The 13,963-nt window shown below is 45.5% G+C and overlaps 1 protein-coding gene across 2 annotated transcripts in view; it reads right to left on the reverse strand.

Moving 5' to 3' along the window:
* The window catches only part of AUTS2 (activator of transcription and developmental regulator AUTS2), a 971,187-nt gene that overhangs the window by 519,162 nt on the left and 438,062 nt on the right, over positions 1–13,963 (reverse strand). For both annotated transcript variants that reach the window (XM_077836749.1, XM_077836748.1), the window contains exon 3: positions 3,531–3,632. In XM_077836749.1, the coding sequence (XP_077692875.1) occupies positions 3,531–3,632 (102 nt within the window). The remainder of the gene's footprint in view (positions 1–3,530; positions 3,633–13,963) is intronic.

The raw sequence follows: 13,963 nt of genomic DNA on the forward strand, positions 1-13,963 counted from the left end.
TTTGTAAGAATGGAATTCAAGGTGGGATCTCACAGAGCTGGAAGTGAAACTATCACAGCCGTTATCTGGGAATCCATCTTTTAAAAAACAAAGGTTTCTGCTGTAGCCTGGGAAGGAAATGTACAATGATATTTACTTTTCATAACTGAAAGAATCCGAAAAAGGCTGGAGGCCACTGCAAGCCCAGATAACAAGATCTCCATCTCATGCATGCTTCTTAGGTCTTAGCTGAACTGGCAGCAGTGGACAGCGATCCATGGCTCTCTTGAAAAGGCGTATTTAAACTGTGCTATGTTATCAAAGCGTGACAGGGCTTGCTATCAACTTAGGCAAAATAAATTTAAAAAATATTAATGAGATTATTGCTGGGATCCCCACTAGCTGGTAATATAGTCCTCATGTGATCTCTTGGGTGTCTAATGGGAACTGAAAGTGTTTCTCTTCTCCTTTCCATTATCTGCATTGTGAGGTTGAAGACAATGTATTGCCAGAGAACACAGGATGCATGTATGTAAAACTAGGAGACTGGAATCAGGAGCACTGGGGTCTACTGCTTGCTCTGGTACTGACTTGCTGTGAGGCGTTCGACAAGTCTTGGTCTTGGGTCTCCATCTTGAGTATGTTGCAAGGCTTGCATAGAAGAGGTTATGCAAGTGCAAAATATTCTGGTCAGTCCCAAGCTGCAGTGCAGGCACATGACACAATCATGACTACAACAGTGAAGTAGAAAGGGTGTTGACAAAGATCTAAGTCAATGGAAAATCTCAAATTACTTGCTGAAGTCAATCTCCTCTCCTTTGATGGTACCTTATTGCACTGATAACAGCCTTACTGCCTGGCTATAAAGGGCAGGCTTTAAAACTAACATGAGGCCATCCATGAAGGTTGAGTTTAAGGGAGGGATGGGCCGCTAAAATAATGGAGGAAGGCGAGAGAAAAGGTTTCATACCGTCACACCAGCAGTTTAGGAGGCTATTCCAGCTATACTGCACAGTGCAGCCAGAAGTAGCTCTGTACCTTGAGGATTACATTTGTCAGGAAAATGGGTTAAAAAAGTTCTTCTTTTCTCAGTTTCATTTCTGCTCAACTTCATCTCGTCTGTGCAAGCCACCCTAGGTTACCTGTCTTCCAAATTTGAACACCTATTTCTGAGTCTTGGGTATCATTTATTATGCACTAGACATATAGGAGCAGACCTTCAGATGGAGTGGGTCTGGTGAAATGATGATGAATTACACCAGCTGAGGATCTGACCAATTGAATATCCTATATATGAGCCATTGTATTAAAAAAAAATCCACCCCCAGGTTAGATGATCTGATGACAGCAAAAGAAGGTCAATTTTGTTCCCAGAATGTGTCTACTCCCATTCTAGGCATTGGTTGAAAAACTAATGCATAGTTTAATCAGTGAATGGTTAATACTCTACAACAGAGAGAGGAAGAAAGTTTTGTTTTTTACATGGAGATACCCTCTCACTACTAATGCTCGCTCCTTCAACGGGAAGTTTAGCCGAGCAGTGGAGGTGAAATTTGTGCGGCTGTTTGCCATGTTATACCTGTTCAGTGAATGAAAACGACTTGAGTCTCCCCAGTTCCCCGATGCCTTTTGCAAGCACGAAATTCGCTACAGTAAATATATTCCCCCCCTCTTCCCATCCTGGGGAAGAGCCTACAGTACTTATCAAACTACTGTTCACTGAGTAGCTAATTATATACATAATCAGATAATTTTGTAATCAATGTATGGGTAACAGATTAGATCGGCGTTTCGCTGGTAAAGTATCAGTATGAACAGAGGTGAAAGTAAGCCGGTACGCCCCAGGCCCTTTAAATTGCCACCAGAGAATTGCAACCAGCCTGGGGAAGCGGCGGCGGGGCTCGGGCGGTGATTTAAAGGGCCCTGGGGTCCTGCCGCAGCCACCAACCCAGGCCCTTTAAATAGCCGCCGAAGCGGCAGCAGGGCTCCAGGGACAATTTAGAGTCTGGGATACCAGTAGTAGCAGGGCTCTGGCGGTGATTTAAAGGGCCAGGGGCTCCCAGCTGACTCTACTGCAGCGGAGCCCCGGTCCCTTTAAAGCTCTGCCAGAGCCTGGGGCTCCTGGGTAGCAGTGGCAGCCGGGAGCCCCCGGGGCTCCGATGGTTATTTAAAGGGCCTGGGGCTCCACTGCAGTAGCGGCAGCTGGAGCCCCGGGCTCTTTAAATCTCCCCCGAGCTCCCAGCCGCCTCTGCAGCTGGTAGCTCCGGGGTGATTTAAAGGGCCCGGGGCTCCCAGCTGCTGCTACCACAGTAGCAGCCCCGGGCCCTTTAAATATTGATTTAAAGGGCCCGGGGATGTAAAGCCCCTGCCTCTTCCAATAGAGGCCACGCCTCTTCAGGTTGAGGCCCCGCCCCCTCCTAAGGACTCCGGAGTACCGGTAAATCCTTTAAATTACTTTCACCCCTGAGTATGTATCACTGATGAGTGTGTATCAGGCATGTAAGTAAAATAAAACTAACACGAGGCCTGCACGCTTTAGGTCTGCGAGATATGTAACTTGTCCACAGAAAGCCACAGAGGCCTCAAGCAGGTTGGCATGACTAGATAAGAGCCCTGTATCAGTAGATTATGAGATTACAGTAAAAGATGGGTTTGAATGCTGATGCTCTGGAACTATGCAGCAATAAACTAGAAAAATCTGCCACAATGTACCAGTTAATGCCACAAAATGCCCGACAGTAACATTTCAGGTGACTCGGTAATAACCTCAAGTTGCTAGGGTAACTCATTGATGTATATGTTAATGAGAACAAGGGGGATGAAGGGGCTAGCCTATGAGAGATGGGTCACCCTAAAATTCATGGGGTGTTGAAGCACAAATAAAGAAAGAGGGGATGTCACTCTCATGCACATGCATGAGCGTAGTGGGCATAAAAGAAAACCAGGATAAAAGCTTTTGCCTAGCCAGGGAAGCATATTAGGAGACATCCACCAGGGACGGCCACCTGATCTTTATCCTACTCCTTTCGATGTTTGCCCAGGAGATGGGAGCATGAAATCATTGATGCTGGACAACTTATGGTTTATCTCTATCTGAGTATTTGCAGTAGTCGTGGTGTCGTTTATCTGCTTAACGAAATTGTTAATAAAAGGACATTTGACAACTTGTGAGTGTATTACTTTGTGGTCGCTTCTTCTCATGGACTCCCAGAGTCTCCACATCTATTGATATTTATCATGGTGGTTCTCATCCTGTTAATCCCGATATCGTAGTGGTTTGGGAGCTCGAATCTTACGCACAGGTCACTGTGGTCTAAGACACCAAGCTACCCATATTACAGAGGTTACAAGTGTCTAGTTCATTGCAACTTAGCAAAATTAAGCAACCCTTTTCTTTCAACTGGCTGCAAGCAAGTGACTCCCCCGCCCCCGGGGCAGGAGGGGTTTAGCAGCACTTTGCCCCCTGGGGGCCAAATTCTGCCCTGATTTACACCCTTCAAAAAAAAATGATGCAACTCAGGGCAGTATTTGGCCTCCGGAGTTTTACTTACGTCACTGAGTCTTTCCCGAGAGCTGCTCCGATGGAATCCTTTCGATTCTCCACTGGCACTCTCACTGTCACTGTCTCGGCAACTGTTCTGACCTGGCTTGAGCTGCAGAAGACAGACAGAGCACATACAAAAAGCAGAAGTTTAGTTTTTCTGGCTCAGAAAACTTCTTCTCTGATGTCATTCCTTAGTCCCACTGCTGTGGCGCCCGTAGTACCACAAGGGCAAGATCCAGCCTCAGCATCCACATGTTTCTTACAATCACAGACCTAATCTAAGTGGCATCGCAATTGCACGTGAATGTCGAGAGTAGTCTGCTGAAATACAGGCAGACAAGGTCCCTGTCCCAAGGAACTTACAATTTAAGTCCTTGAACCTGCAAACATTGAACCACATAAATAAAGTTATTCACACCACTGAGACTGCTGGTTTTCATAAAGTTACCACCTCCCACCCCCGACTAAGCATGTGCACTATTAGTAAGAACAACTGAGGATCTAAGATCAACTGAAGACACTTTAGGGAGGTCATGATCTTCACTATAGGGATGTTTTGCAGGATTGGAGCCTAAATTCTTTACTTAGTTCTATAAAAGCTTTTTGGCCGTCCTATATATTCATAGGCCAACATATTCTATTTGTCAGCTTCCATATTTTTCTTGCGTTTCAAATGAATTTATAAAAGATTCATTATTACAGTCTTGGAGGTTAAAAAAGTCCCCAGTCTTTCTGTGTATCTGAGAACACATACTGCCTTCGGATGCTGTAGATTGTACAAGTTAAACACTCAGAGTATTCATGCAGATAGACTGCTGTCTAAACATGATGTAATTAGTAGAACTGAGTGAATGCTGACAAAGCCTGTTTCTATTTATCTACATTTCACGACCATTTGCTCAATTTTATGAAATAATTTGCTTCTGCCCTTTTGCATTATTTTCTGTGAACTTTTGTGTGACTGGGTTCTACTGGCATGAATATTTGTAGAATACAAATTTCAAAGCCCTGTGTGTATATATGGAAACTGAATTTTAAATGGACAGACTATTTTGCACCAGAAGCGCATGTTTGATCAGACCAAATCTCAACCTAGCAACAGTTCAAGAACGAATACCAAATATTGGCATAGAGGTATGCACAATCAACTATAAATAATTAGCAAAACAACTAATCTAATTCTTTCTACTAATGAATAAATTCAAGGTGATTGTGATCTGCTCACAGGTATTCCATGAATAGCAAAACAAAATCTAAAGATGGGATTTTCAAAAGTGCTTGGATACATTCTTTATCGGGAATTATCCTCTGAGCACAAATATTTATAAATCTGTCCAAGGAGTTCTCCATTGTTTCAATGTGCTTTCTGGAGTATACCATGAACACCACTATTCTGTCTTGTCTATACAGGAGCTGAGAACCACAGCATTTCCAGCCCCTATCAGTTTCAGCAGCAGAAACCAAAATGTCTCCCTTCACAGAACTACATCTTGTCGTCCAATCCAGTCTTTTATTCCTTTACTTTATTCACTTTTCTCTGCTTTTATATTTCTGGCCTATTTGCCCTACAAAGCATGCTGCAAGATTTTCTTAACACACACACACACACACACACACACGTACTCTCTTCTCCTCCCCTCATGCGTTTACCACATGAATGCATGAAGCATCTTGGAACTTGTGTCCTAGTAGTAGATTGTCACTACCCTCCCCCACTCACACACACACACTTTGGTCCAGAACAAACTGCTAGGAAAAGTGGGCACTCTGCAACTGGTATTTCCTGCTATGAAGGCAACTCACCTTCAACCTCACCTTCTCATCAGCTGTATTCTGAGACAACTGGTTTTTTACACAATTTAAACTCCTTTAAAGGTATTCACTTCAAGAAGCTCATATCCCAAGACACTAGCAGAAAGTATATTGCTCTTGCTAAAAGAAAGGTAGTCCAGTGGACTGGGGTGCAGAGAGGGGAAAGGCACCTGGTATCTATGCCAATGCCCTAGTATGTAATCTTAAATGAATCACTTCACCTCTGTGCCTTCATTTCCTCAACTGTTAAATAGGGATAATGATACTTCACCTCCTTTGAAAGTGCTTTGAGACCCTTGGCTGAAAGATGCTATTTTAGAACTGGACATTGTTCTTAAACAGCACTTCACAGACAGGGCTGCCAACTTTCGAATTGCAGAAAACCAATACCCTTGCCCCGCCCCTTTCCTGAGGTCATGCCCCTTCTCCGAGGCCATGCCCCCCACTCACTCCTCCTTCTGTCACTCGCTCTTCCCCACCCTCACTCATTCATTTTCACTGGGCTGGGACAGACAGTTGGGTGTGAGGGCAATGGGGTGGGTCCAGAAATGAGGGGTTTGGAGTACAGGAGGGGGCTTTGAGCTGCGCCAGGGGGTTGGGGTGCAGGAGGGGGTGTAGGCTCCAGTAGGGAGTTGGGATGCGGGAGGGGGCTCAGGGCTGGGGCATGTGAGGGGATAAGGGGTGCGGACTCTGTGCGGTGCTTACCTCAAGCAGCTCCCGGGATAAACGGCTGGCATGTCCCTCCAGCTCCTAAGGGGAAGGGCGGCCGCGGGGGGGCTCTGCACACAGCCGCTACCCACTGCAGTTCTGGGAAAATGGGAGCTGCGGAGCCGGTGCTTGGGGTGGGGGCAGCATGCAGAGCCCCTGTGACAGGCAACTTCCCAGGAGCTGCATGGAGCCGGATAGGGAGCATGCCTTAGCCCCGCTGCGCCACCAATTGGACATCCAGCAATTCACAGACCATTTAAAATATAAACATGCAACATCCACATTTATTGTAGGAAATTCAGAACCTTTTCAGCAGTCACCTATGGCTCACTTATTTGACCACAGCCCACTACCAATTGGGTGTCTTGTGTGCATTCATTTGATAGGCCTTTTGATAGTTGGGCTCTTGAGGTATCCCCTCAGGAGCCCAACTGCTAAATCTGTAAGAAAGTTTTGGGGGCAGATCCTCAGTGAGTGGAAATGCGCTTAGCTACCAGGATTTTACTCAGTTGAGACACTCCACGTCACGCTCTTTACAATGGAACGCAGGCTGACTGGGGCAGGAACAGCAGTAGCCTCCTGGTGCAGGCTCGTGACTGTGTGTGTGCAGACTCAGGTTCATGGGACTGAGGGGAGAAGCAATTAGGGAAAAAAACTTTCCATAACCCCTACCCACAAAGAAGCAATTATTTCATATCCTCTAAAGACAAGCTAGCTGAACTCTGAAGGCCAGAAATGCTCTCAATCAATGTGGGGTAGCAGCTAGAGTTCTTTGTGGAAAAACACCTCGCTGCAGCAAGAATGGATGCTCATAAGAGATGGATGTTCCAGAAGTTCTGTCAGACCTCCCTAATATCCACAGTTCCTGCCTCACCATATCCTCATCCTCTTTGTTTTGGCTAAAACGAAAAGGAAGCTCTTGGGTCCCTCTAGCACAGATGTGGGCAAACTTTTTGGCCTGAGGGCCTCATCGGAGAATAGAAATTGTATGGTGGGCCATGAATGCTAATAAAATTGGGGTTGGGGTGTGGAAGGGGGTGAGGGCTCTGCTTGGGGGTGCGGGCTCTGGGGTGGGGATGATAGATTTGGGGTGCAGGAGGGTGCTCTGAGCTGGGATTCAGGGGTTTGGAGACTGTGAGAGGGATCAGGGCTGAGGCAGGGGGTTTGGGCATGGGGAGAGGCTCAGCGGGGCAGGCTCCGAGCAGCACTTACCTCAGGCGGTGCCCGGAAGCAGTGGCATGTCCCTTCGCGTGGAGCGGCCCTTGACCCTGCTAGAGTGCCAGAGCAGGGCCATGGGGCTGCTTCCGGGAGCCACGTGGTATGGCCCCCGACCCTGTGCCCCGGACCAGGGCCATGCTGTGGCTTCCGGGAGGTACGTGGTGCAGCCACCGACCCGGTGCCCTAGCTAGAGCGCCAGAGCAGGGCCGAGGTGCATGGTACAGCCCCCAACCCAGCACCCCAGCTGGAGTGCGGCGAGCCCCAGACCCTGCTCCTCAGCAGGAGCTTGTGGGCCGGCTTAAAATGGCTCGCAGACCGAATCCGGCCCATAGGCTGTAGTTTGCCCACTCCTGCTCTAGCAGCTGAAAAATTAAAAAAAGAAAAAGAAAAGAAAAAGAAAAAAGCTGAGATAAATGTTTATAATGCATTATCCTAACTAACTTAAGTACCATGGCTAAGCCATAAAATCTCAGGTAAACAGAACATTATTGCAAACATAATGCCTTATCAGACAGATCTAATGGATCTGTTTTTGGGGTCATAACTAATTCAAGAGGTCTAATCCTTCATATATAATTCACAGATCTTATCTATGACCAAGATATACTGTAATGTTACGGCCCCAGCTTTAAAATTCAGCCACTCTCAGGAAAATAGATCAACTTTCACTGACTCAGTATTGTGTCAACATCTGCTTAGTGGTAGAAAAACTCTGTTACTGGGCTTGAAGATTTATTTTTTTTAGCAGCAGTTTTTCACATATTTTTACACCAAAGTTTTCGGTCTCTATTTGATTTAACAAATATTTTCCTGTCTCACTATTTAATGATCAGAGCTTTTAACTACAGTAGCAGCTTTCCTCTCTCAGCACCTGCGCTTAGTTCTCTTTACAGAGAAGAGAATGTACAGAATAGCTTAAAATAAAAAACTCCCAACACTGTGTGAATATAAACCCAGTAATAAAAGCAGCAGCATTGTTTCATTGTTACAGAAAGCCATCTTTCTTCTGTGCCAGATTGTATGGTCAATAGGTCCTTCAGTCATTGGGATTCTGATCTAATTATGCTGGTTAACCATCTTTAATACCCAGCCAGGAAATGTTTTGATCATTGTTTTCATTGCTCTTGCTGAAGACTCTAACCAACTCGGCAGGGCTCAGCAGAAACTTGATTTATTTGGTGCACAGCTTTCAAGAATTAGCTAGCAGCATGGCTCATTTTTATAGGTCTCCCATTAGGTGGTGAGTTCCAGCTAGTTACAGGGAGAGAAGAGAAGCCCAGCAGATGTCATTTTTCCAGACACAATTTACAGAAAGTCAGAGGATATGACCGAGATATCTGAGCCCAGAACTCGGGACGAACAAAGTGAATTGTGTAGACTGTAGAGCAAACTCAGAAGCAAGTCCAGGTTAAGATTTCTCATTTCTCTCCGTTTTCTTTTATTTCTCCAAGCAGAGATTTTCTCATGCCAGACTGCTGCAGGTTTCCCTTTTATTCCAAAAAGGGATAAGAAAGTATCAAACTGTACTGTACTAAAAAAATAAATAAAGATAAAAATTGGCCCAATACCTTCTTTAAAGACACTGAAACGTACACATGGCCACGCATGTGAGGACAGTTTAAATGGACAATCTCTCACTACAGTCTATTCACACAGATTCAGCTAGTCAAAGTTAAAGAGAAACTGCAATAACATAATCCTAGCGAAACCGCCTGCAAATAAAAGGCTAGATCCTCACAGTCATTCTGGCATGGGCAGTGGGTAAACCTACCCCTGGGGGAGGCTATCTACCTGTCCTGCTTCTTCTGCCCCAGGCCCCGCCCCCTCCCTGCTCAGCCCACTCGCCATGTCCCTCCTTTCCTCCCCCTCTCCCACGTGAGGCCTCCACTGCCCACAGGGACAGGGCAAGCTCACACAGATTCAGCTAGTCAAAGTTAAAGAGAAACTGCAATAACATAATCCTAGCGAAACCGCCTGCAAATAAAAGGCTAGATCCTCACAGTCATTCTGGCATGGGCAGTGGGTAAACCTACCCCTGGGGGAGGCTATCTACCTGTCCTGCTTCTTCTGCCCCAGGCCCCGCCCCCTCCCTGCTCAGCCCACTCGCCATGTCCCTCCTTTCCTCCCCCTCTCCCACGTGAGGCCTCCACTGCTCACAGGGGACAGGATAGAGGAGAGGAGGGACATGGCAGGCGGGGGGAGCCTCTCGGGGGTTAAGGGGAGGAGGGACACAGCGAGTGGCAAGGATCTCTGGGAGGTGGTGGGGAATGGAGAGACTCACTGAGACAGTGGGGGCCTTGGGGAAGAGGTGGCGCACAGATCGGAAGAGGGAGAGACCAGGCAGGGCCGCCGCGGCCCCAGCGGCTGTGCCAGGGAGGCTAAGCCTCCCCTGGCTTATTATATCCACCACTCATGCATTCTGGATGAGCTTGGAGTACTGCTCTGCTAGCACCAAACAGCCTAGTCAATAGTTAGGTGGCGCACAGGAACTACGATTGATCCTATACCATTCCTCTCCTGGGAACTAGTGCAGGGGACAGAGCCAAGGGAAAGGGCCCCCTTTGTGAGTCTCTTCTATGATAATGCCCATTGCAGGCCAATGACAGCTGGCACAGTTGACAGCAGCCTCCAGACTACACTACACGGGGACCCTAGCCTGCTGCTGAGCTGGACAATGATCAGAGAAGGGTTTGCAACTAGCATCTTTTGACTCCTTGCTCCGGGGCTACACTGAGGGCTCCTTAGCCACACTTCAGAATATGGCCATGTGGGTTTTTACAAAATCAAACAAATGCTTTCATGATCCAAAAATGCCAGCAATGAAGACGTGGGATTGTTTCACAATGTAATCCTACTCCTGCACTATTAGAAACCCAAGTAATACAGAATTGTGCTTGTGTACAGAAACCATAAAGTGAGACTGAACACACACAGAAAGTGAAAGTGAGCACTCTAGTTCTATTTGCCCAAGTTGAGTAACATGGGGATCCCGTGTTGGAAAACACACTTGCAGTTTTAAAACTTCCCCTTTGGTGATGTTTAGTGTCATCAGTAACGAAGGGGTTGGTACTGAAGGCCAAGTATTAAAAAAAAAAAAATTTCCCAGGTACCTGCATTTTTCTATTAAAAATAACTTGCAATGATAGAAATAAATGAGAAAAAAATTAGAAAAAAAAGAGAGAGAGAGGTCTCGTGGTTAAGGCACTAGACAGGGACTCAGGAGATCTGGGTTCAATTTCTCCGTCACATAGACTGCCTGGGTGACCTTAAATTGTCTGTGCCTCTCATCTCTCTGCCAAACGAGGATATCATTACATCTTTTCTCCCACACTTTCTGCCTGGTCTACTATTTAGACTATAAGATCTTTGGAGAAAGGACTCTCTCTTATATGTGTCTGTACAGTACCCAGAACAGTGATGCTGTAATACAAGTAATACACCTGCACGCTCACACAAAATGCTTGAGAAAATGTCATGATTAAAATGAAAAAAAAAAAAATACTAACACACCCACCTGTTTTTTGTTGTTGGTCCCCTCCCGCCCCATCCTTGAGTTCCCATCAGCACATTCTAAAGATACCATCTTAGGAGAACTAAAGTTTGGTCAAAGGCACTGAGCTGCTTGCCAGCAGAATCAGAAATATGATAAGACAGACATGAGCTACTATGGAGCTTAGTGTGAGGAACATGCAGAGCTGAAACTGCTGAGGGGCACACAGGGAGTTATAGAGATATCGAGCTTGGCTTTCAGCCAGGGCGGTCTGACAGTGTCAGTTAGTTACTGTATCAATAGATGAGAGAAAAACAGAGAGATTAGTTGAGGTGTGAACGCATGGTCAAATCACAAAGAAACTGACCAAAAATTGCTAGGTTTCTGAATAAACCTATAGTTTTCAAAATGAATACAAGGAGAGAAATGTACAACCGCTCTCTCTTAATGATACTGTAATAAGCGCTGGAGAAACAGAAGAGGAATGGATTTCAGATAATTCTGGATGACATAGAAACACAAAGGAGATTCTGGGTATGAAGGGATTTTTGCATGCAACCATCATGAATTTCAATGCAAGTTGTGTGCACACCGATGAGATAATGGGGCACTTAAATCCATGAGAGTCAAAGAGCAACCTAAATACCCAACATTACCCACAAAGAATTAAGCTCTGCATTATGCAGTATATTTATCTACTAGCTTTCTATGTTGAAGTTAAAGGTTGATTTAAGTTAAAGGCAAAAGTTGGCCTAATTGCACAGCCTTTACGGTATTTATAGAGGCATAGGACTGTAGATACTATATCAGTCAGGCAACTCAGAAATGATGGACACAAGAGGGCAAACCATAAAATATTATTCAGGAAAACTCATAAAAATAGGGATCCTTGTTGGTTTCTTTGCCTCTGGGCAGGACAATGGAGGAGGGAGATAATCATGATAGGGAAGGAGGCAGAAAGAATGAAAGTGCCAAAGACCAGATAGCAACATCCTAGGAAGTTGGTTAGTCTCTAAGGTGCCACTAGTACTCCTTTTCTTTTTGCGAATACAGACTAACACGGCTGCTACTCTGAAACCAGTCTATTCTGCTAGCTCCCTTAGGCAGAGTATTTAAGGTATTTAAGCATCGTAGCGCTCAGTGCCACTGCGCCGAACTGATTTTGGAGCCTAAATCTCTTTTCTCAAATGGATTTAGGCACTTGTGAATCTAAATCTAAATGGAATTGATGGAATTTAGGCCCCCCTAAGTGCCTAAATTCCTTTTGAAAAAGAGATTTAGGCTCCCAAATCTGTAGGTGTTGTGGCCCTGACCCCACGCCCCAACTCCCCAAAACAGCTTAAAAAGTCTGGGCCTAAGCCACTTCATACAATTCCATACTGGTGATGACTGGTTAGTAGGTAACAAAAAGCAAAGTAAATAAATCTCCTGAGAATTAAGTGAAAACCTTTTTCACAGAGCTTCTAGAATGTGTCAAAAACACCCCTCATGCTGCTCTTCTGAGCTACTTTTTGTTTATTTATTGCAACCCCACACCACTTGGCAGCTCTAAATCTAGACGATGGTATAGTTCCGAGGCACCTGAGTTTCTGCATCATATGGAATTATAGGGTTATTTCACTACATTGTACTTTTAAACTAGGAATAACAACAATTCTACCCATTGTAGTGCACTCAGCAAGCTAAGCCTTTACCAGAGCCTTAGAAGAGGACACCTTCTTCCCAAGGGATAGAATAACCTTCCTGCCAGGAGTGGAATTAGGCTCTCATTTCTGCCTGTCACTCTTTATTTACACAGCTTTCGTAAGGACAAGAGAATCGAAAACTCTTTGTGAGAATCGAAAACTCTTAGCTGGGTTAGCGCTGTCTGTGGAATAAAATGGATATGCATACATTCAATTAGCAATAGTTTATCCTGATTATTATTATTTGTTAAAGGCCAACAATAATATCTGTCCCTACATAGAACAAGTCTGGGTCTCTGTGTGCTACTCTAATACAAAAAATAAAAATAATAATAAATCCACATGCTACCTCCAAGACCATCTAGATCAGGGGTTCTCAAACTGGGGGTCATGACGCCTCAGGGAGTCGCGACGTTATTACACGGAGGGTCATGAGCTGTCAGCGTCCACCCCCAAATCCTGCTTTGCCTCCAGCATTTATAATAGTGTTAAACATTAAAAAAGGTAATTTAGAAGGGGGTCGCACTCATAGGCTTGCTGTGTGAAAGGGGTCACCAATACAAAAATTTAAGAGCCACTAATCAAGATGCTCCTTCCAGACATGCCTGGAAAGTAAACAAAAAACAGGTCAGCCTTGCACTAAATCCTTGAGAGAACAAATCTGGGTCTGGCTGATCAAGGAGCTGGAAGAGTGATCCAGAGTCAGGGAACTTCACAGCGGATACCCAGCTGGCAGTTCCCTTTCCATTTCGGCCTGCAGCCCTGCAGCTCCGGTGCTGAGTTCAGGCGGGAGAAAGAGGCAGTCTCTTAGGGCTCTGGAGCACAAACCATTTAGGACTGAGTGGATTAAAAACCAACACCTAGAATTCCACCCCACATGCCAGCATGCAGCCAACGCAGCTCACAGGGCACTGGTGTTCTATAGTGTAAATTTCCATTACAAGTGCATTCCACACCTGCCTTGTGTTTCCAGCAGGTCTCAAAAGATATAGCCAAATGCCAGGTGAACTACAACAGCGCGTTTTTATTGAGATCATAACTGCAGTGAGCGCCACATCCAAGGACATTATTGCACCCTTCTTTGGGGGCGCACAGCAACAGCCTACACCCAAGCAAGACACTGATCATGTGAGCTTTGGTCACAAGCAGCACTCAGGCCTCTTCAAGAAGTTATTTTGTATTTCTTTCTTATTTGGGATCCCAAGAGGGCTTACTTCAAGTGAGCCAGGGGAATGAGTAAGCGTTCCCGGGCTCAAACTTGGACCAACCCTACTGGATCCCCCAAGCTTCCACTAGATCACCAGCCAAGCCATGAAGTGAAAATCCTCTTCTTTTGATCATAAGGAGAATAGCTGGGAAGGTTGTAATGTGGATTCATGCTTTATTCATCAGCATCTGTCAGGGCAGGAACAGTCTGGTTACAACAGGAGACCAGGTTCAACATAATCATCACATGTGGATGGTTGTAATGTTGCTGTTTTTGATGCCCTGAAAGGCTTTGCCAAAACATTTTCTGCCAGTGGTGTC

The sequence above is a fragment of the Eretmochelys imbricata genome, chromosome 17 (assembly GCF_965152235.1).
Source record: "Eretmochelys imbricata isolate rEreImb1 chromosome 17, rEreImb1.hap1, whole genome shotgun sequence".
In the NCBI taxonomy this organism is placed as follows: Eukaryota; Metazoa; Chordata; order Testudines; family Cheloniidae; genus Eretmochelys; species Eretmochelys imbricata.